This window comes from Octopus bimaculoides, chromosome 24 (genome assembly GCF_046866305.1).
Source record: "Octopus bimaculoides isolate indiv1 chromosome 24, ASM4686630v1, whole genome shotgun sequence".
NCBI lineage: Eukaryota > Metazoa > Mollusca > Cephalopoda > Octopoda > Octopodidae > Octopus > Octopus bimaculoides.
This window is the reverse complement of record NC_142951.1, coordinates 21,196,563-21,220,905: the sequence shown is the minus strand read 5'-3', so window position 1 is coordinate 21,220,905 and position 24,343 is coordinate 21,196,563. Positions and strand designations below refer to the sequence as shown.

Here is a 24,343-nt window from a genome sequence, read left to right as displayed (position 1 = left end):
CACAAGGCTTTGGTCGGCCCGAGGCTATAGTAGAAGACACTTGCCCAAGGTGCCACACAATGGGACTGAACCCGGGACCATGTGGTTGGTAAGTAAGCAAGCTACTTACCACACAGCCACCCCTGCGCCTATAATGTTCTCATTCTTCTATTAAAAAGATGCGTAAGAAACAACTGTAATGAGCTGACAATTATCCATTGTATGTTATTATACATTTGATTATATATATATATATATATATATATATATATATATATATATATGCACACAAATACACACACACATATATATGTATGTATGTATGTGTATGTATATACATACATGCTATATATGCATTTTTGCATGCATACATACAAATAATGACAGGGTCAGGATTAGCCTAGATAAGACATAGTATTGTTTTCTTCCAAGAAGGGGAAATACAGATATAACCACTGGAAAAATATCTAGCAAGGAGGTAAGTCCATACACCGGACATTTGAAGACAAGGAAAAGTCTTTGACAGAGTTCTGTGCCCTTTTGTTTGGTGGGTACTAAGGAAGCTAGGTGTAGATGAATGGCTAGTAAAAATCATACAAACTATATGCAAAGGGCTATTCAATAAGTTAAAAGTTAACAGTGAATATAGTTAAAAATCTCATGTAAGGGTAAGAATCCATCAGGTCTTTGTCCTCGGCCCTCTCCTGTTTAGTAGTCCTTCAAGATATAACAGTGGAGTTTAAGACTGGCTGTCCATGAGAACTCCTGTATGTAGATGATCTAGTCCTTATAGCAGAATCTTTTATATGTTTCAGTCATTAGACTGTTGCCATGCTAGAGCATCACCTTGAATTTTAGTCAAAATGAATCCCTATCCCCTCTAGCACTCTTTTTTTAAAAGTCTGCTACATTACAGGAATGTAACCACACTAACACTGTTTGTAAAGTTGTAGTGGTGGTAGTGGTGGGGGGATAAATAGAGACACCCACACACACACATACACAAACACTCACACACACATGGATATATATATATATATATATATATATATATATATATATAGTGAAACTACCTCCCGCCATTAGATACAAACTACTATCGCCATTAGATACAATCTTCTCATTTAAATATAAATAAATGCGAGCGTAGTAGAGAACCCATTCCTTGTCCATCACGTGACTGATCATTATTCGAATCGGCAACTTCTTCGAACCGTTCCCGCCAGAACGCGAACTGACCAATCACGGCCCCTAATAAGGTCACGTGATGGAGTAAAATTCTGAAGGCATTTGGAGCCCTCTTAACGCTATATATAGATCAACTCATACCCAATAATTTGTCTCGGTCCAGTTTCTCTTTGAGAACTGTTCCGTGTACCACACGACAGCAGCAGCAGTTCCAGCGACCACTTCAACAGCTTCGTCCAGCCACGATGACCTCCGCCGTCGCCACATCAGCAACAAGAGTCTACTACTACTATCCAGCATCATCATCATGACCAACACGATTCTACGAGCACCTACCAAGCAGCCTCTACGCTACCAGCGTCAACACGATTTACTATGTACACCAAACCAAACTCCGCGGCACATCTCTCTCTTCGATTCTGTTAGGTGACTCAGCTTCACCACGGTAAATAAACAGACAAGAGTTCTTAAACAGACAAGAAATTCTCAGCCAGCGATGAACATCTGTATAACAAGAATCAAGGCCCTGGCATCGAAGCCAAAACACAACTAGTGATAAGCTCTGCCACACTCAGCCTCCCTCACTTTCACATACAGAACTTTTCTTATTGTGTACCCAAGATCTGGTATAATTGCTCACGTGTCATTGACTCTTTCTCTGCTGTAATATTTCACATACACACATGTATCACTCACATACACACTTTTCTTTGTATGACGGCCTGTCTTGGATTATGTTCTTATATGTCGCATTCACACTCTCACACAGACATACATCTTTAACGCTACAATAAATATATCTGTTATTCATCTAATACGGTTGTGGTCTTTCATTACTGGTCATCTATGTTATCGACGTATAACATATCATCTATATCATCCATTGATATATATATTTTGTGTTCGACCGTGTGACTCGTTTAAATAAAAGGAGTCCTGTTTTTCCATTCGTCACCATTGCTCCTTTTTTGAGTTCGCACGGTCGTCCCTAACATATATATATATATATATATGAAAGGTTTCTCGGTTTCCATCTACCAAATCCACTCACAAGGCTTTGGTCAGCCCAAAGCTATAGTAGAAGACACTTGCCCAAGGTGCCATGCAGTGGGACTGAACTTGGGACCGAACCTGGGACCATGTGGTTGGGAAGCAAGCTTCTTACCACTACGGCTATGTCTGCACCTTGCAGGAAGATTTGAAAAGAAATCCTAGACATGAATCTTAAAGTAAGCTTAACCAAGACTAAAGTTAGATTAACTAGAAAAGAAGACAGGACTCTGATGACATCAGGGAAATGGTCAAGCTTGGTATGTAGAAAACAAGTTTGCAGAAACTCCATAGTGATCCCTGTGTAAACAACAGATGCACAAGAGGTGTAGTGAGATCAGAGGTAAGCTAACTTTGAAGGTAGCCTTTGTATGTGACAGGTATACAGGAGAATTTTTGTACAGAGTGGGCCTGGGAAATAGAAAGTGATGCCTCAAATAACATATTTGCCCAACCAATATGAATATAGAAAAATAGATGTGAAATAAAACAAACTTACACACAGACACACACATCCCAAAACTACATATATGTTCTGTTAACATAAACGTCAGTGGTCACTGAAACACATGTAACGTTATTTCAATTAATAATTTCATAATATATATTCTCCAGACTTAATATTTGTCTATGTGTGCATGCATATCTATTTATCTATTTATCTCTCTCTCTCTCTCTCTCTATATATATATATATATATATATATCTTGTGTGTTTGTTTCTCCATTTAATTATATACATATATATATATGTATGTATGCATGTATATATATATATATATATATTTATTTATTTTTGTTTCAGCCAAGTGGCTGCGGTCATGCTGGTGCACCACCGTGATTTTCACGTTCCTTGCATGGCTCTTCTCCCCCACCTGACATGGTCCAATCAAGAGTTTTGATGGCACATCTGGTGTATAAGAGAATTTGACACAGCTGCCCTAAACTGCGTCTCATTACGAGCCATTGGTTCGTCTGGTATCATGGAGAGGAAAGCGTCAAGTTTTGTCTTGAAGACCTCCGCATCCATGTCTTGCATGTCTCTCAAATGTTTTGGCAGGGCATTGAAGAGCTGAGGTCCTCTGAAACTGAGGCTGCTGCAGTATCTCGTTCTTATGTGAGATGCAGTGGACGGTACCTTTGGCACAATGCAGTGGCGACCCGTGCGGGCATTCCTGTAGTACTTGATACCAAAGTTTGGCACCAGTCCTTCCAGTATTTTCCATATGTATATTATTACATATCTCTCCCGCCTGCGCTCCAGGGAGTAGAGACCTAGTGCCTTCAGTCGCTCCCTGTAGTTCATTTGTTGGACTGTGGCGATCTTTTTTGTATAGTGCCGCTGAATTGCCTCGAGTTCTGCTGTCCGCTTAACACTGTGTGGTGACCACAACTGAGAGCAATAGTCTAGGCGGCTCAGAACAAATGTCTTCCATAGAATCAACATGACTTTTTGATCCCTTGTACGGAAAGTCCTCAGTATCCACCCTGCCAGTTGTCTGCACTTTGCTGTCAACTTGACAATGTGCATCTTGTAGCGCAGTACTTGAAATTTTTTTGCATTGAACTGCATATTATTTTGCTCTGCCCACTCATATATTGCATTTAGGTCATTCTGCAGGCTTACAATATCATCAGGATTCTGTATTGCCTGAGATATCTTTGTGTCATCAGCATAGCTAGTAACAGTGGCTCTCCGAGTGACCGTGGGCATGTCCAGAAGGGCCACTATGAACAGTAGTGGCCCCAGAACAGTTCCCTGTGGAACACCGCTCAATATTTGTGTTTCCCTAGATAGTTCTCCATTGGCTGCAACTGTCTGACTTCTACCATTCAGGAAGTCATGCAGCCACTCTCCTAATTTACCAGCTATGCCAAGGTTTCGCAGCTTGTGACATATCAAGCCATGATCAACTTTGTCAAAGGCTTTTGCAAAGTCGAGATATATCACATCAACATTTGAATGGTCAAGTAGCTGCTTCAGGACCCAGTCATAATGCTGCAAGAGCTGCGTGAGGCAGCTTCTACCTGGACGGAAACCATGCTGGGTCTCATTCAGCAAGTCATTTTCTTCTAGGAACGCAATCAATCTCCTTCTGACAATTCGTTCCACGACTTTGCTAATATGTGAAGTCAGAGAGATTGTGCCTTCCTTCAGCTTTTTGGGAAGTTTACCATTTATAAGGAAACTCTGGAAGAGTATCCGGAGTGGTCCTGCTAATTCTTGTTTACACGACTTTAAGAGGACAGCTGGGAAACCATCGGGGCCAGTTATATATATATATATATATATATATATGCATATATATATATATATATATATATATATATATATATATATATATATATATATATGCATATGTATGTATGCAAACAAGTATGTATATAAATGTATGTATATATGTATGCATGCATACATGTATGTATGTATGAATGTATGTATGTATGTATGTAGATTATAATTTACATGTGTGTGTGAGAGTGATGTGATTTGACATGACACAGGATGCATCTTTCCTTCAAATTCATCAAGGAGGTGAGGGGGAGACATCCGGTATGAAATCATATATACACACATATATATATATACAGGTACTCACACATACCTTCTCCACTTATATATATTATACATAATATGCATACACAATATATTTGCACTCTGTGATACTCAAACACTAACATAAATAACTACACAAATTAGAAGCAGAATAGTGTATATACATGTATACATTACACATTCATACACTCCTATGAGAAATATACACTCATACACACATAGGAATCAAGATATTTGCTTTGAATTTTCTGTTGACATCTTCCCATTAATATTATCAACATCCGTGTTGACATCCTCATTATGAAGCAGTTTACTTGTGAAGTTGTTGTATAACTGTTTGATCATTCGTCTGAAAGGCCAGCCTTGACATTTCAGACAAATGATCAAAAGGGTTCTAACCATGGCCATCCTGTCTTTTATTCAGATGGTCTTTCTGAGTTATTTTGTTCTCCACCAATTTCTATTTTGCTACATCAGCCAATGTACAAATCCACGCACTTATTTAATCATTTTTCCATTACTGCTTTCACCCAATATACTGAAATTTATGTTTCACTGATGAGGTCAGAATAAATATGAAACATGTTCACAGTTGTCGCCCATACTTGCTGGAAAATGAAAATACTATCAGTAATGGATGTGTGTGTGTGTGTGTGTGTGTGTGTGAAGGAAAGTCAAGAATTATCTGCACTTTCATCAATACTAAAAGATGATACTTTTGTGGTTATGCAACCAAAGTTTGAAATTGATTGCTCCACTTTTTTTTCTTGTGTTACAGAGTAAACATGGCCACTTGGATGGCAGTGTGCACCAGGGAAGACCATAGATCAGTGATCTGATTTCTCTGGTCTGAAAGTATGTCAGAGGCTAAAATTCATTGCAGGCTTTCAGTACAAAACAGGGACAGCACACTCTCATGTGTAGAGGTGTGTATGAGTGGATCAAGAAGATTAAAAATCTCCAGACAAGCATGAAGCACAAAGAGGGAGCAGGATACCCATCAACATCTATCACTGATGTGAAGATTCAACAAGCTCAAGAGATGGTTCTGGTAAACAGAGAAGTGGCCATCGGTGAGGTGATATGTTCTCTGCAAATTAGTCATAGTTTTGCACACAAAATCATCCGTGACAAGATTCCCTTCCATAAAGTCTATGTGAGATGGATGCCAAGAGAGTTTACCAAAGTACACAATAATAGGCATAGGAGTGGCTGTGTAGTAAATAGCTTGCTTATGAACTGCATGGTCCCGGGTTCAGTCCCACTGCGTGGGACCTTGGGCAAGTGTCTTCTACTAAAGCTTTGGGCCGACCAAAGCCTTGTGAGTGGATTTGGTAGACGGAAACTGAAAGAAGCCCATCATATATATGTATATATATATGTCTGTGTGTGTATATGTTTGTGTGTCTGTGTTTGTCCCCCCAATATCACTTGACAACCGATACTGGTGTGTTTACGTCCCCGTAACTTAGCGGTTCGGCAAAAAAGTCCAATAGAATAAGTACTAGGCTTACAAAGAATAAGTCCTGGGGTCGATTAGCTCGACTAAAGGCGGTGCTCCGGCATGGCCACAGTCAAATGACTGAAACAAGTAAAAGAGTAAAAGAGTAATAACAATCATGTGCAGATCTGTCAATGCTTACTTCACTGCTGCAACAATGAAGGTAAAGTTTTTGGAGAGAATAGTCAGAGGAGATGAGACATAGGTCCATCACTTTGAGCCAGAATCCAAAAGGCAGACAGTATGGAGTGGAAACCTGGAATTCCCAGTGAAATTCAAGACTCAACCTTTTGCAGAAAAAGTTATGCTAACCATTTTTGGGGAATGCAAAAGGGCCTATACCGGAACATTACCTAGAAAAAGGGGTTTACAGTTACCAGTATAGGCTACAGTGAAATGCTGGCCAACAAACTGAAACCCGCAATTGACATCAAATGCCAAAGTCAATTCTCAAAGCAAATCTTGTTGCATGACAATGCACATCCAAATACAGTCAGCCACACCGTTGAAACCATTGAAAGATTGGGTTTCAAGCTGCTGGAACACATTGCATGCTGTCCGACTTTCACCTCTTTGGACTGCTCAGACATCCTTTACAAGGTCATCAATTTGCTACAGATGACAAAAGCACAGGAAGTGATACATAAATGGTTGTGCAACTACCCAAAAACCTTCTTCTCTAATAGAATGAGCAAACTTTTGGCACTATGAGACAAAACATCAGGACAAGTATAAATACCTCACTGCTGAGCAGAAGCAACAAAAGGTAGGTGAGTTGAAGAGGAATCTCACATTACAACAGACATTTTTAACCAAAGCAAAATCACAAAGTAAAGCTGTTGTTAAAGCAAGTTTTATTGTGGCAGAGGAGATTGCAAAATCAGTCCAGGCATTTACCGAAGGAGAGTTTGTGAAGAGCTGCATGAGGAAAATGTGTGACATTTTGTGTCCAGACAAGAAGTAACTGTTTGCTAATATGAGTATTAGCAGAAATATGGTCCCTGATCAGGTGTGTGAGATGGCCACTGATTTGAAAACACAGTTGATTGAAAAAGGAAAAGATTTTGTTGCATACTCTCTTGCTGTGGATGAGACTACTAACACGACTGATATGGCACAACTGGCTATTTTCATCCATGGAGTGGACTCCAATTTGTTCATCATGGAGGAAATCTTGACAATCATGATTGCAACACCCATGTGCCTTCTCAAAACAGTGGCAGTGATACAAAAGCAAAATCTATGCTTCCCCCACTGCATAGTTCTAGGTTCAGTCCCACTGCGTAGCACCTTGAGCAGCTGTCTTCTACTATAGCCTTGGGTTGACCAAAGCCTTGTGAGTGGATTTGATAGACAGAAACTGAAAGAAGCCTGTCATATATATGTGTGTCTCTTTGACTTTGTGTTTGTCCTCCACCATCACTTGACAACCAATGTTGGTGCATTTACATCCCCATAACTTAGCACTTCAGCAAAAGAGACCAATTGAATAGGTACCAGGCTTGAAAAATATAAATACTGGGGTTGTTTCATTTGACTAAAAAAATAAGTACTGGTGTTATTTCATCTGACTAAAATTTTTCAAGGTAGTGCCCCAGCATGGTCACAGTCTAATGACTGAAATAAGTGAAAAAATAAAAAATAAAAGATATGATACTCAATAAAATCAAAGTATTAAAAATATGATAAACAAAATCAATGTATTTAATTCTTTATCTCGTACAGAGTTTTAGTTAACAAAGTAGGCAGGAGTTAAAATATATTTCACTGTTGAAATTTCATTTTTATTTCTAGGTTGAAAATGGTATAAAATGTGTTTTATTTTGGTGTTAACAAATAGAGATAGACTGACACAGAGGAAGACAGGAAAACAAGGAAGCAGACACAATGAGTCAGATTAATGCATTACACAAATAAATATGCCCTTATAAGGAATGACAAAGGCAGTGATGACAGATATACACAAGCATGCACTGAAGAATACACACAAAAACATACAGACGAACACATATATGTAACATGTACAGGCATACATACATATACATGTATATATGATATGCATGCATACAAAGGTTAGCAAGTTGGAACTTCAAAGTCACTATCGTTCTTTTAGTTATAACAGTTTAATAAACATGTACTCTACTAAAGAGTATTAAGTAATTCTTCAGCTTAATGCTAAATTGGTGTCATATGTAACTTGTCACAAGAGCAACCATACATACATACCAAGGCACACATACACACATTATCACGATCCTCATTTTAAATCAGTTTTCAATGCTGGCAAGAATTGGACGGGTTGTCATGGTCTGAGTCACTTCTTATTGATGCCCTTCCAATTGCCAACCACTTTACAGAGTGTACTTGAGGCACTTTTCCCATGGCACCAACATGAGAGAGATTGCATAGTACTTGGTAAGACAGGACCAGAGTGACTTCACACAATCCCATGCATTCTCTGTTCATTTTCTTGCAGCACCAGCACAAGAAATGTTGTCTCACTCACCAATCACTCTAAAGGAAGCTTGGTGGTGGTGGTGGTGGCGGTGGTGGTACTGGTCCTTTTGTGGTACCTACATAGGAGAGAGTGCTTTTATACACAGTAAATGTAGATGGTACTCAGTAATGTAAGTGGTATAGGGTGAGAGAGAGTAATGACAGCAGAAAGACCAGAAAGGATGAATGAAAGATGGTGGAAGAGGCAAGGGGGTGGATTCAGGAAGGGCAATAGCAGAGGTGGACAAAGGTAAAGGTGGGTGATGAGATAATGACAAGAGGGGGGGTGATGGGTAGCAACAGAAGTGGAGTGATGGCTGCCAAGTACAGAAGGACAAAGTTAGAATGTATTGGGTAGAAATAGTTTGGTGCAGTCTCTTTCAAATGGCTCAGAGATAAGAAAGTATAGCAGAGGGACGAGGATGATCTGTTGCAGACTCTGATAGATAGGCTTAGTGAAGAGAATGATGTGGTCAGCATAGGTGGTGGGGAGACAGGTGATACGATCTGGTGCAGAACAGGTAGATGAGAGAGGTCAGGGGACACAAGGTGAGAAGAGAGCAGATGTAGGTTTGGCAAGGTACAAAGTATCTCAGTCTTTAACTCTTTAGCATTTAAACCAGTCATAACTGGCTCAACTATTGTACCTGTTTTATGTTCAAACCAGTGAGATCTGGCCTCTCATACCTACCCTACAATGTCATCTTAACAATAAACAATCACATCATTGAAACTTCAAAGCTACAATATGATACATGATTAATTCAAAGCAACATGACTAAATAAGCATTACAATGCCAAATATCATAAATAAGTGGCTTAATTGTCATATATAATTATAAGATTTTGAGTATAGATATATAAATTATATACTTGTTTATTTAACAATACTTGTTAATATTATAGTCGTTTAATAAACAAAATGTTGTTTTAATTGTATTAATAATTAAATATTAGTATGTGTTATTATATTTGGTTTATTTAGTTTTGTTGATAAAATTAATCTTTGATAATAATGTGTTTAAATGTTAGTTTTATATAATAAACATTTACGATTGATTTGCTGTATAGTATTTTAGATAATTGAGTAAATACTAGTTGAACCCTACTCTCATTGTTGTGGGAACATTGACAGGTGGGGTTTTCTGCAGTACTGCATATCACCAATCAGTATGTTCCTTTGTCGTTTCTCCAGTGAGATGCAGCACCTTTAGATCAATCTTCACTTCCAAAGGTTCCACTCACATGGAGTGCTCAGCACTCCTTTATACACCAGTCATCCTCCATACAAATCACATGCTGATACCACTGCAGCCTCCCCTCTCAAATACACTACACCTTATTCTTCACATATATGGGGGTTTTCTTTTTTTTCTCAGCTCATTTGTAGTCTGGTGTTCATGCATATTAACATTACACATTTATCACAGCATGCTTGGTCCAGGTCTCACCACCTTGCAACATAACAGTTTTAACATAAGCATCATGCACAATCTACCCTTCAGACTGAAGGAGTGGACATATGTTGCCAGCAGAAGTAATAGCTCCCTGAACATTTTCCAAACCTTTCCTAATATGGTAACTATTCTTTCTGAACAATCAGCTCTCCATAAATATATATAAGAAAAAGACATAAACAAGGAAAACTTGTGGTATCATTTTAGAGCATTTAATTTATAATTTAAGCATAGTGCAGAGTAGTTAAAGTCCCTTACAGCTGTTTCTAGAATAGCTATGCATGTGGAGTGTCTACTATTGAGTAAGGATTTCTATGTAAGCTGACTATTCTGTCACTGGAGAGAGAAGAAATAATAAAGAATGTCTTTAATCAAAGACAGCTATTTCTTGTATAAGATCCTACGTTCACCTTTTGTAGATATTATTCACTGGACAAAATCTTTGAGGTGACCTTCCTGCATGGCTGCCACATGACATATATATATATATATATATATATATATATATATATATATATATATACACACACACACACATATTTAAAATTTTAATATTTCACTTAGGTATTGCGATACTAATAATCTGGTGTAGAACTCAATATACATTGGAAGCTTTAGTCGAGTACAGAGCAGTAATAAGAAAATGAGATGACAAAAGAATAAATGATTATCTTATGAACTTCTGATGAAGCTATAAGATGTTACTCAGGCACTCAAATATGAGTCCATTGCATCTTATAGTAAAAACACCTGTAAGCTAATGAAGTTCATAAGATAATCATTTTAGTCATTTGTCATCTCATTTTCTTATTTAAAAATTTAAATAAAGCAGATATTTTCTGTCTATTTTCAACTTTACTTATTTCTTCTATACTACTACTTTGGATTAGCTTGGATTAGTAACAATTTATATATATCACCATCATGATGATCATTTCGATGCTGGCATTGGTTGGACGGTTTGACAAGAGGGCTCCACCAGGTTCTATGTCTGCATTGACATGGTCTCTACAGATGGATGCCCTTCCTAATGCCAACCACTTAACAGTGTACTCGATGGTTTTTATGTGGCACCAGCACCAATGAGGTCGTCAAGTACTCACAAGACAAAACCCCTGAACTGAGAGGGGTATAGCCGAGAGGAATAAGAAACTACGATAGAGTGAGAGGAGCAGGTGTCTTGCTGAAGAAGTGAATACATGGCTTATCCACCTGGAAAATGAGAGAAAGGAAGAAAGAGATGTGAAGTCCAGGTACAATGTGAATATGTGACAATCAGGTAGAAGAGTGGGGAAAAGGTGGATGTGTGAGTAAATGCACTGAGTGAAAATAGTGTGACAGGTGATTAGAGGGAGGAAATGAGTTGGACACAGAGGATACCAATTCAGTGTAGGGGGAAGTGAAAAATATAGGTTAACATAAATTAACAGAAGAGGGTGAGTCAGAAGATGAGTCATGGAGGAGGGATTGACAACACCTCAATTCTGCTGAGATGGACAGGTCTTCTCAAGCACAGCACATCACCATTCAACTGAAAAAACAAGGAATAGATGAATGGCTTGTGTGGGTTGTTCAAGCTATGCAGTAAATGAGAGTTGGCAATGACTTCAGTGATGAATTTAGTATATAGTTAGGAGTACATCAAGGTTCAGTCCTCATTCCTCTCCAATTCATCATAGTCTTACAAGCCATCACAATGGAGTTCAAGACTGGCTGTCCATGGGAACTCTTATATGCTGATGATCTAGTTTTCATAACTGAATCCAGAGGGGGAATTAGAGAAGAAATTCCAGGCATGGAAGCTACACCTGGAATTGAGAGACCTTAAGGTAAACCCAGCAAAGATGAAGAGTTTAGTAAATAGGAAAAAGAACACAAAACCCTGGTACTATCAGGGAAATGGTCTTGCTCCCTATGCAGAAAAGTAGTCAGTATAATCTTCATATGTTGTACTCAAAGTAAGCTATAGACATACAAGAGATGTAGTAGAATAACTGGTAGACTATTTGAAAATGTAAGCATCATATGCTGTAGATGCATGGGAGAATTTATACAAGCACACAAGAAATTGAGTCTCTTAAATGTTTACTAGAAGTAGTTGACAGCTTTTGTTACCTAAGAGGGGAGGTGGTTTCTGTGAAAGTATAGTAACTAGAGTGAGAAGAGGTTGGAGAAAGTTCAGGGATTTACTACCATTGCTAAAACAAAGATCTTTTCCCTAAGAGTGAAGTCCAGACTGTATGGTGCTTGTGTCAGAATTGCAATTCTGCATGGTAGTGAGAATGCAGAAGACCTAACAAGATAGGAAAGAAATGAAGCAAGCATGTCCCACTAGATGTGCAACATGAATGGACATGAAAGAATAAGTACAAAAGATTTATATATATATATATACACAAAAATCTGGGTATCAGAGGAATCAGTTGTTGTGTGCAAGAAAGAAAACTGCTGGTGTGGACATGTGATGCATATGGATGAGGACAGCTGGATAAACAAGTGCTAATCAATAAATGTGGATGGAACTAGCAAAATAGGGAGACCCAGATAGACATGAGATTAAATGGTTAAGGCTGACCTCAAACCCTGAGTTTAATGGAAGAGAAGACAAAGGACCAGGATCTCTGGCAATATGAGATTCTTGAAAAGACCCACACCTGCCAGAAAAACCGAGTTCTGGAAGTGCTTTGTATTGTGCTCTCTACTCACAATATAGTAACTCCCCCACCCTGCATTAGCCTGCCTCTCGGCTCCTGCAGACTACTAAGCCATGTCATTCTTCTCTCTTGTTACCCCTACTGACAACTGTGTTATCCTTACTACTACTGCAGCCTGCCACCCTTCTCTCTTCTACATCCCCTTATTTCCCCCAATTCATGGCTCCTTTCTCATCCACCCTTCAACTCTACCCATTTTGGGAGTTTTTCTCCCCCTCCTGTCCCGTCATTCTCCTTGCCATACAATCTTGCAAAACTGATTCTTCAACTCACCTTGTGCCTTGTGATGTCATCTAGGCACAACATCGTCATTATCCCTTGCAGTCCCTATTCTTCATTTTCTCTTTCTCTCCCCTTCCCCTACAAGATGTTAGTAGCAATTCAGATCCTCCACACAAGAACCTACACTGCTCCACCCCACTTCTCAGAGTTCAATCCCTCATCCACTAGCATGAAGCTGACATCTACCCCACCCCACCCCAGGGCTTGTAGTTCTGTGAGTTACATAGTGACCTCAGTAGTAAGGTGACATGAAAAAAGCACCCAGTCCAGGCTGTAAAGTGGTTGGCATTAGGAACAGCACCCAACCATAGAAACCATGCCAAAACAGACATTGCAGCACAATGCAGTCCTTGGACACATCAGATCCTGTCAAATCATCCAACCCATACCAGATTGGAAAAAGGACGTTAAATGATGATGATGATGATGATGATGATGTATGTGTGTTTGTATATACATATGTTATAAATACAAAATACGGTATCGTTGAGTTTCCCTCCCTCTGCACTCTCAAAGTAGTGGAATTAAAAAACAAGAAAAGATTTGACTGGAAGAGCATCTACAAAAAAACTACAAAAAACTGCTTCAAATATACAGACCTATCCAACCTATGCCAGCTCCAAAAATGGACATAAAATAAACACACACATGCATGTACATATACAAACACACACACGCACACACACACACACACACATATATATATATATGTATATTAGTACAAAAGCATATACATACATCTTTTTACAAACTCACATACTCACAATCTCTTTCACACACACATACACATAAAGAGCTTCCACATAGTTTTCATTTGCCAAATTTCACTCATATGTCTGTGATTTCACTAAAGGCTGTGATTATAAAAAAATTACTAAATGTACCAAACAGTGGGATCAAACCTTGGAATCACATGCAAGACAATCGTCTTAACCACATAACAATGCTTTGTATTCATACCAAAGATTACACATACACATGAACACACTTACATATACACACATATATACACACATGTATGTACTAATGTACACATAAATATACAAAATTTTCTTCTTCAGAGGTTGTCAACATCTGCAGACATGTAGCATTAACACAATACGCAGACAGTGACAGTAGTTGCAGTTGTTTTCATCGTTGTATTAATTTGGAGATGAGGGTATTGAAGAGGAATCACCACAGCCACAGCAGCCATCACATCCATGAAGTACAGCAACATCAGCCATCACAACTTAATGGTGACAACAGCATCACAATCACCCACAACAGGGATCACATCCACGCAGTTCGACGACCATAATTCTGAAAAATAAACAATGTATTATCAAACTTAGGTGAGCAAGAATCTAAGAATATTAGTCAGATATGTTTGTGGTGCTAGGGGTGATGAAGGTGCTTGTATAAAATAAATATAGCAGAACAGCAAGGGAAGAGCAAATTGCTGAAGAGTGTTGTGATGAAGGTAGTAGGAAGAACATTTATTCTGTTCAAAGAGGTTTTTATTGGGGAACCCGTGGAAGAGGTAGGCCCAGGAAGACCTGGGCTAAGGTGGTGAGGCAAGACCTTCGTACATTGGGCCTCACCGAGGCGATGACTACTGACCGAGACCTTTGGAAATGTGCTGTGCGTGAGAAGACCAGGCAAGCCAAGTAAGATCGTTGCCAGTGCCCCTGGACTGGCTCTTGTGCGGGTGGCACATGAGATGCACCATTTTGAGCGTGGCCATTGCCGTTGCCAGTACCGCCTGACTGGCCTTCGTAGGATTTTCGAGCGAGATCGTTGCCAGTGCCCCTGGACTGGCTTGTGCGGGTGGCACATAAAAGACACCATTTCGAGCGTGGCCGTTGCCAGTATCGCCTGACTGGCCTTCGTGCAGGTGACACGTAAAAGCACTTACTACACTCTCTGAGTGGTTGGCGTTAGGAAGGGCATCCAGCTGTAGAAACTCTGCCAAATTTAGATTGGAGCCTGGTGTTGCCATCCGGTTTCACCAGTCCTCAGTCAAATCGTCCAACCCATGCTAGCATGGAAAGCGGACGTTAAACGATGATGATGATATGTGTGAGAGAGTGAAGGCGCAATGGCCCAGTGGTTAGGGCAGCAGACTCGCGGTCATAGGATCGCAGTTTCGATTCCCAGACCGGGCGTTGTGAGTGTTTATTGAGCGAAAACACCTAAAGCTCCGCGAGGCTCCAGCAGGGGATGGTAACGAACCCTGCTGTACTCTTTCACCACAACTTTCTCTCACTCTTACTTCCTGTTTCTGTTGTACCTGTATTTCAAAGGGTCAGCCTTGTCACACTGTGTCACGCTGAATATCCCCAAGAAGTACGTTAAGGGTACATGTGTCTATGGTGTGCTCAGCCACTTGCACGTTAATTTCACAAGCAGGCTGTTCCGTTGATCGGATCAACTGGAACCCTCGACGGAAAAGAAGAGATTGTAAAAAGACAGAGGGTGTAAAAAAGATAGAGGGATTAAGAAGAGACAAGTTCTATCCACTGCTCCAGCCTATATGTGGTTGAAGGGACTGTACTTACTCGAGGAACATAACCTTTCTGCCTCCGTCGTTCAGTTTCCTCTTGGAGAACAGCATCGTACCACTTGTCATTTTCTTCCTCTTCATTTAATTGTAGTTTCTCGATTTGCTGTGCAGATTCAAGTTCTTGACGCTGTAGCTCAACCTGTAGAAGAAACAAATAAATAACAAAAACAGAAATGATTTGCTTTTCAGAGGTGAACCATTGCACCAACAAAGGTATTTTCAGTTATGTCAGAGCCTTTTTATATTCAGCAATACAAGAATAAGGAGTCTTATGTTACAATTAGGAACTGAAGAATGCATGATCTGTTGAATTTCTAAATGTTAATCTACATGATAGCATTGATATATGACAGTCATTGGAGATGACACCTTCCTGAATAGCATGATTAAGTATACTAGTGACTAACCTGCATCCTACTTTTAAGCATCTCAGCATTGATTCTCGATGGTCCTGGGGCTTTCCCTGTCTTCATATCCTTAATTACCTTATCTATCATACTGCTGTAGACTGATGGCTGATCCCTCAATTGGGTCCACAATTGTAAAACTCTCCTTCTCCCATGCAATCTCCACATTTAGTGACCTTTCATAGTTGCACTTCCATGCATCTTTCGTCTCTGAATCATTAAGTGCAATCATACCATTATCCATTTGCACTCATTTCTCATCCACCACATCTTTATTCTCTTTGATACTCTGCTTTGCTATCCAGTACACCTCATGTCTCTGATTCTCACGCTGTAGAACATTGGCAAATCTCTTAATTTCTGCTTTTCCTTTTGCTATATAAACACCTAGCTTACCTTCTGGCCACCCAATATAATTCTCTGCTGCCACCATTTTTCCAGTCTTTCCAGGCCTGTCTCTTTTATAGCATTGTCTACCTCCTTGTTCCATCACCATATACACCAGCCACAAGTTTGGTCTATAGCCCTCAGTAGCTTGTCCCACAGGAACTTCCAATTCTCCTCTAAGTTAAGTCTCCATGTAGCTTAGAGGAGAATTGGGACTGAACCCAAAACCACATGGATCCAAAGCAAGCTTTATAAATATTACCACAAAACAACAATCTACACTAACAAACCATCAACAACATTCATTTCTTTCCTTTTTATCAATGTTAAATAAACATTAACCTTTTAGCATTTCAGTTGGCCATATCTGGTCCAAATATTCTGCCTATCTTATATTCAAACTGGCCAGATCTGAACTCTCACACCTACCTTATATGGTTATACTAAAAATAAAGTCACATCATTAAAATCTCAAAGCTATGAGATACTGTATGATTAATTTAAAATGATGCAAATAAAGCAGTTCCACCCATGTCGGCATGGAAGGTGGACGTTAAACGATGATGATGATGATGATGATGATGATGATGATGATGGTGGTGGTGGTGGTGGTGGTGATGATGATGATGGTGATGGTGATGATGATGATGATGATGATGGTGATGGTGATGGTGGTGGTGATGATGATGGTGATGGTGATGGTGATGGTGATGATGACGATGACGATGACGATGACGATGACGATGACGATGACGATGACGATGAAAGAAGCAGAACATTTGACAGAATAATCTGAATGCTAAAAGGGTTAAAAAACAAAAATGTTGCTCAACAATTCTATTCCTCACCTGATCATCTAATGTCTTCCGGTGGGTGGAACGGGCCGTTTCCAGTCTATCCTTCTCTCTATTAGACAGTTGCTGGGCCATTTCCATCTCTTTAAGTAACTCTTCCCGTTCCTGTAGAGATTCCTTTTGTAGTTCTTTCAGTTTCTCCAATTTTTCCTCCATTTGTTTCTGACGTGTCTTTAAAACCTAATTAATGAATGCATTACTTGTAGCAATTAACATTTACAATCACACTCACGCACATACAAACACAAATACTATAGACACACACACATATAAACACTATACACACACACAAACACACATATAAACACTATATATACATACACACACTAGAAACATGCTTATACACACACACACAGAAAAAGTTTATACCAGTTTCAGGCAGATTGGTATCAAAAGGGTTAATATGTTCTGGTGAGCTGGCAGAATTGTTGGCACACTGAGAAAAATGTTTAACAGCATATCATCCATCTTTACAAAAGCAGGAAGCAGGCATAATTATTAGCATGCTGGGCAAAATGCTTACCAGCATTTCATACATCTTCACATTCTGAGTTCAAATTCCACCAAGGTTGACTTTGCCTTTCATCCTTCTGAGGTTGATGAAATAGATACCAGTTGGACACTGGAATTGATGTAAATGACCTCTGTGGTATGACGTCAGCGACTGGGGAGCTGACCGGAACAGCGAGCTGACCAGAAGATGAAGAAGGGCAGAGGGAGCCTCGATCGGGATTTCGTGCCCTTTTCGAATGGGGTTGTTGTGACGAGAGGACGTGCCAAGCGATCGTCTAGGTGTTGGGAGAAGCAGCTGCTATTTCTAGTGGTCTTCGGGTCGGGCGAGCCACAAGGATCAGATACCGCAAGACAGACTCGTAGTCGAGGAAGGAAAACCGAGGTAAAGCGATTACATCTACTCGCACCCATACATCACAACCTCTTTCCTTCAAAATTGCTGGCCTTGTGCCAAAATTTGAAACCAATATGTTCTGGCAGCTTCAGACATGAATATGCTAATCACTATTGTATTTTGTCATTGGAGAACAGCTTCTTCATTCAGATGACTGTTGTTCATTAGACACACAATTCATTAGCAAAAGGGGACTTTGGGACAACCAGTTTTCGACATTATTGTTTCTCCTCAGCTAAAGCAACTCAAGACTAATGAATCTAACAAATGATTTGCTGACGTCTGCCAACTGATAATGAATTGTCACAAATTGCTTTCAAATTCTGACACAAGGCCAGCAATTTAGGGGGAAGTGAGTAAGTCGATTACATGAGCCCCATCACTCAACTGGAGCTTATTTTATTGACCCCGGAAAAATGAAAGGCAAAAGTCGGCTTTGACAGCATTTGAACTCAGAACATAAAGACAGATGAAATACCACTAACCATTTTACCCAGCATACTAATGACTGTCATCCTTGTAAAAAAAAATTGTCACATATTAAGAATGTGATACATTTGTCATCACTCTGATTCTCACTGTTGACCATACACGACAATTTGTTATTGTTTAATAGATATCAACTTGCATCGGCAAATAATTTGTTTGCCGAATTTATAAACAAGAGCCACAAATTCTTGTTAGATTCATTAGTCCAGAATAGCTTCGGTTGAGGAGAGACGACAAGGTTGAAACACTGGGTGTCCCAAAGTCCCCTTCATGCTAATGGATCAAGAACATTATAAATACACATTCATCTGAAAGAAGTTATTCTCTGAAGATGAAATACAACAGCAATTAACATATTCACAATTTTGATCACTCTCTCTCTCTCTCTCTCTCTCTCTCTCTCTCTCTCTCTCTCTCTCTCCTTCTCTTGCTCTTCCCTCTGAATAGGTAATTAAGTATCTCCTTTACATCAGCACACCTGTTTCTGTCCTCTTTCTTGTTACTTCTCTCTCTCTCTCTCTCTCTCTCCCTCGCCAGGTATCCATGTACTCCCTCTATAGCAAGACACTTGTTTCTGTCTCTTACACTAACCATTCATCACCTGACACAAGATCCCCTCCTCCTTCCCTCTCAAAATTCTTTGCCCTGCAAGTTACTTGGTGACCTTGCCAGTGCTGGTGCCACATAAAAAGCATCCAGTCCACACTATAAAGTGGTTGGTGTTTGGAAGGACATCTAGCTGTAAAAAAAAACCATGCCAACACTGACCTCACTTGTGCTGGCACCATGTAAAAAGCACTCAATCAACTTTGTGGGGTGGTTGGTGTTAGGAAGGGCATCCAGCCGTGAAAACAATGCCAAAAGAAATAGTGAAGCATGGTGCAGTCTTCTGCCGAGACCAGCTCCTGTCAAAACATCCGATGATGATGATGTGTCATTGTCAATCCCAAAGCGGTTTTCCACTGCATTCCTTGAAGTATATTTTAATAAAATACCATCTTGTTTTGACACATCTACCATGGCACTCTGGGACAAATACAAGTAAATGTTGTCCAACACTTTAACAATTCTATCAGTCCATCACTCATTGACTGGTATATTACTTAATCAACTATGGAGCAATGAAAGGTAAAGATAACTTTAACAGGATTTGAACTCAGAATGTAAAAAACTAGAACAAACACAGCAAGGTGTTTTGTCCAATGCTTTAACAACTCCACCAATTTCCCACCTAACTAGACACATACATATATGTACACACAAAACTTGAAGCACTAAATACATATTCACATGTACACACATACATGCACAAACATACACTTAAACCATAAAGAATTAAACATACACACACTCACACATACATAAAATATGAAGCCCCAAATGTGCACAAACAAATACATGAAGCAGACAAACAGACATGACAAAAACAAAAACATGAAAATGAGAAACAAAGAATATAAAAAAAGGATGGATAAAGAAAGAAGGAAAGAGAGAAAAGAGGTAAGATAGACAGACAGACAGATAAAAAAAGTAGACAGAAAGAAATTTTCTATTATTATGACTGGGTTCCAACCAAGACCAGCAGCAAGAAAGTCCACTGCCCACACTTCTCGGTCCAATGTCATTGGCTTGAGGTCCTGGATATATTCTAGGCCAGAGTCTGAGATCAAGTTGTCGATGTATGTGTGATGTTTTCCTCTTCTTACATCACCATGAAGTGGGTTCCACAAGACCAATTTGGATGCTTCCAGTTCAGGGTGGAGCACATATAGACAGAAAGAAGGGGATAGAAAGGTAGACAAATAGATAGAAGAGAGAGGCAGATAAAAAGATAGATGGACAGAAAGAGAGAAAGACAAAAAGGAGGAAAGACAGAGAGATAGAAAAAAGACATAGAAAGCTACAATTTACCTCAATCATAAGGTTTTCTCTGGCTTGTTTCTCTAGTTCCCATTCCTTTTCTCTCTTCTTCCACATCCGAGCAGCCTCCTCCCTTCAATTAATCAAATACTTTAAGTTTCACAACTGTCCACCATGCCACAGAAACGGATCTACATACTTACCATATCTCATCATCCCAGGCCCTAAACAGCTTCCCCCAGAAGGCTAAGGATATTATGCACATTATGTAAAAGTCAACTGGTCAGTTTTAAGATAATGGCATAAAGATTCATGCTAGGGGTAAATCCTCTCCCAGTATCTCCTCCTTTTCCTCCTCTCCACCATCACTACTGTTACCCTAGCAGCAGCAGCCACTGCCACCACCATCACCACCACCGCCACCACCAACACCGTGTTCTGACATCCATTTATCCATGCCTACATGGTCAAATGAAACTGTGGGCTGACGTTCTTCCTGTCACAAACTTTACTTATTTCCAAGTGAACTAATATTTGTCCTAGTCTAAGGAGGCAAGCTGGCAGAATTGTTAGCACAATGGACAAAATGTTTAGTGGCATTTCATCCATGTCTTGAATATATATATATATATATATTCATTTCCCTTGCATTAGCTTGGAGCTTGCAAGAATCTGCATTCAACATAGATTAATTCCATTACACAAGAACGCTCATGCACACCCATATTTATGCATATCTGTGAATTCATACTTATGTATCCAGCATGTGTTTCGTGGATGTTTTTTTCATGTGTATCTTATCATTTATGGGATTTTAACAGGGTTGGAATACAGCCATGATACAGATAGAATATATAAAAAAATTATGCAAAATAATCTCAATCCATTGTCATCTCCTCTGTAAGGCCCAACATCTTGAGATTGGCCCTCACTACTTAATCCTAAGTCTTCCTAGGTCTCCCTCTTCGGCAGGTGCCATCCACTTTAAGCAATCAGCACTTGTTTATACTACTGTCTTCATTCAAACACATCTCATATGACCAAACCAACATAGACTTCTCTCTTGCATATTACATCTGATTCCTCTTATGCCCAACTTTTCTCTCAGCACATATACACTGATGTTGCATGTCTATCGGAACATTCAGTTTCATTCCTCTCCAGTCTACACATGTCATTTGCATTCGGGGCTCATGTCTCACTACCATGGAGCATAGTCAGTCGTACACAAACATCACACAATCTGCCTTTCACTCTGAGAGAGAAGCCTTTCGTTGCCAATAGAGGTAATACCTCTTGAAACTTCCTCCATCCTACTCTTATTCTAGCAACAATACTTTTGGAACATCTTCTGCTATAGCTAATTTGATTATCTAGGTAACAGAAATTATCTACAACCTCAAGGGAACATCCTGGGTAATTCAGAGAGTCTAATATCCATGTGTCCTTAGTGCACATTGTTCCTGCACCTGTCACATACAAATACAACTTTCTCTGTTAACCCACCTTTCATGTGTCCATAACTTGCAACAGGTGCAAAGAATGAGATTTCTTCCAACACCTTTCCAACATACTAGGCTAACTTTGAGGCACTTTGATTCCACATTTTTCTTCCATACCTGGAATTTCTGCTACAAATTCTGCTATAAGATCAAGATCATCATCATATAGTAGTTCCCATGGGCAACCAGTTTTAAATTCCTCCTTTATGGCTTGGAGGACTATGATGAATAAAAAGGGGACTGGGAACTGAGTCCTGTACATTAAATTTGTCAGCTGACTCTCACCCAACTGACAGCTCCACTCTACATGGTTTGTATGGCTCTAACAAGCCACTCATCTACTCCTAACTTAATTAAAGACCACCAGATAACAGAGCGAGGGACTCTGTCAAAAGTTTTCTCCAGGTTGATGAAAGCCAAGTACAATGGTTTATTTTTGGCCTAATACTCTTCCTGCAGCTGTCTCACTAGAAGACAGCATCTGTGGTACTCTTCCCAGGCACTAAATTGCTTCTCATCTAGTTTAATTCTGTTCCTAATCAATTGGACTATAACCCTCTCTATAACTTCCATGACCTGGTCCAACAGTTTGATACTTCTGTAGTTGTTTCTATGTAAGCCATTACCTTTATCCTTGTAGCAACTAACTATAAAACTACTACACCAGTCATTGGGGATGACACCTTCCTAGATAACCTGGTTAACTATACAAGTGACTAGGCCCTCTCTAACAATGCATGCCAATTTGTTTAATATGAATATCTTTGCAATTGCTGCATTCATTAGTGCATATAAGATTCTTGCTTTCAAAAATCATAACAGCATTTGGAATTACAGGGTATTTAGGTTAAATTTGACAGTTTGCATTAAAGGAAAAGAAAACACAATAACCCATCAAAAAAATAAAAGTATCTTAAAAAATAGATTATGGCTGGGAGAAATCAGTTTGCTCAGAGTAACCACTCTCAGCTTCTACATAGCTTCAAGATGGCTCCAAGATTCCCCTACTGACACCAACCACTCTCCCTGCAACACTATGGCCAAGCTGGTGGATAAGATCAAGGAGGTATTTGAAGATTTTACCAGGGACACATGTGCCAAGTTCCAGAGTCATCTTGAGGCCAGGGTGAGCCAAGGGTGACCACTTTGAGTAAACTGTTATCTCCCAGTCATAATCTAGTTGATATTTTTTTTTATTTTTCTTAAATATTTTTTTTATTTTCAGATGGGATATTGTGCTTTCTTTTTCTTTTAAGCAAACTGACAAATTTAGCCCAAACACCCTGTAATTTAAAATTTATTTAAACAAACAATTACTACTCAATGAATTACAATTGCATTCAATCCCATAAACCATCAGGGCAAAAACCTGCAAAAAGAAGAGAGCATCATACAATCACTTACTCAAACAAGAGATCCAGTTCTGCCTCTCGTTGCTTCTCCACTTTCAATTGTTCCTCTACAACCTGAAAGAAGAAACAGAGGAGTAGTAGTAGTAGTAGTAGAAGAAGAAGAAGAACTCACTATCACTGAACCATGCACCTTCACAAAATCTTTGCATAGAGTCAGCATATTTACACTACACACACACACACACACACACACACACACACAGATCGCCCTATAATAAAATGTACATACAGGTATCCTCAGTATTATGTGTAAGTGAACATTTTGCTTTAACATGGAGTTTTCCATGATGCCAAAATGTATTTTGTTTGGTTTGCATCACAGCAAGATTCCAGGAAGTGTGCCTTGCCACATAAAAGCACCCAGCACACTCTGTAAAGTGGTTGGCATTAGAAAGGGCATCCAGCTGTAGAAAACAAGCCAAATCAGACTGGAACCTGGTGCAGCTCTCCTGCTTGCCAGCCCTGGTCAAACCATCCAACCCATGTGCCATGATGATGATGACCACATATACGGAAGGCAACACAAGGTTGACTCTAAGTGTACATAATATACACTATACACACACATATACACATACAAACATAAGGCACAACCCTATAACAAAGTTGATAACAAACCTGCATATTTACACACACATATACAAATACACACAAATGAACACATACATACATGCACATAGGTGACTGTATAATAAAATTGCCACCATGTTTATCACTGACCTGTTCAATGCAGTAACCAAATCTCCCTCTGTACAAC

General features: G+C 39.4%; 1 protein-coding gene across 6 annotated transcripts in view; it reads right to left on the bottom strand.

Annotated features, from left to right (window-relative positions):
• Nucleotides 1–13,606: 13,606 nt before the first annotated feature.
• Nucleotides 13,607–24,343, bottom strand: part of LOC106873148 (trichoplein keratin filament-binding protein) — a 48,852-nt gene continuing 38,115 nt past the window's right edge. For 5 of the 6 annotated variants that reach the window (XM_089341226.1, XM_089341222.1, XM_089341224.1 and 2 more), the window contains 5 exons: nucleotides 23,579–23,640; nucleotides 20,724–20,805; nucleotides 17,411–17,596; nucleotides 15,764–15,907; nucleotides 14,359–14,525 (listed from right to left, as the gene is read on the bottom strand). In XM_089341226.1, coding sequence (XP_089197352.1) covers nucleotides 14,496–14,525; nucleotides 15,764–15,907; nucleotides 17,411–17,596; nucleotides 20,724–20,805; nucleotides 23,579–23,640 — 504 coding nt within the window. In that variant the 3' untranslated portion in view covers nucleotides 14,359–14,495. Of the gene's footprint in view, nucleotides 14,526–15,763; nucleotides 15,908–17,410; nucleotides 17,597–20,723; nucleotides 20,806–23,578; nucleotides 23,641–24,343 lie in introns of all 6 variants that reach the window. The other variant, XM_089341221.1, reaches the window with a different exon arrangement.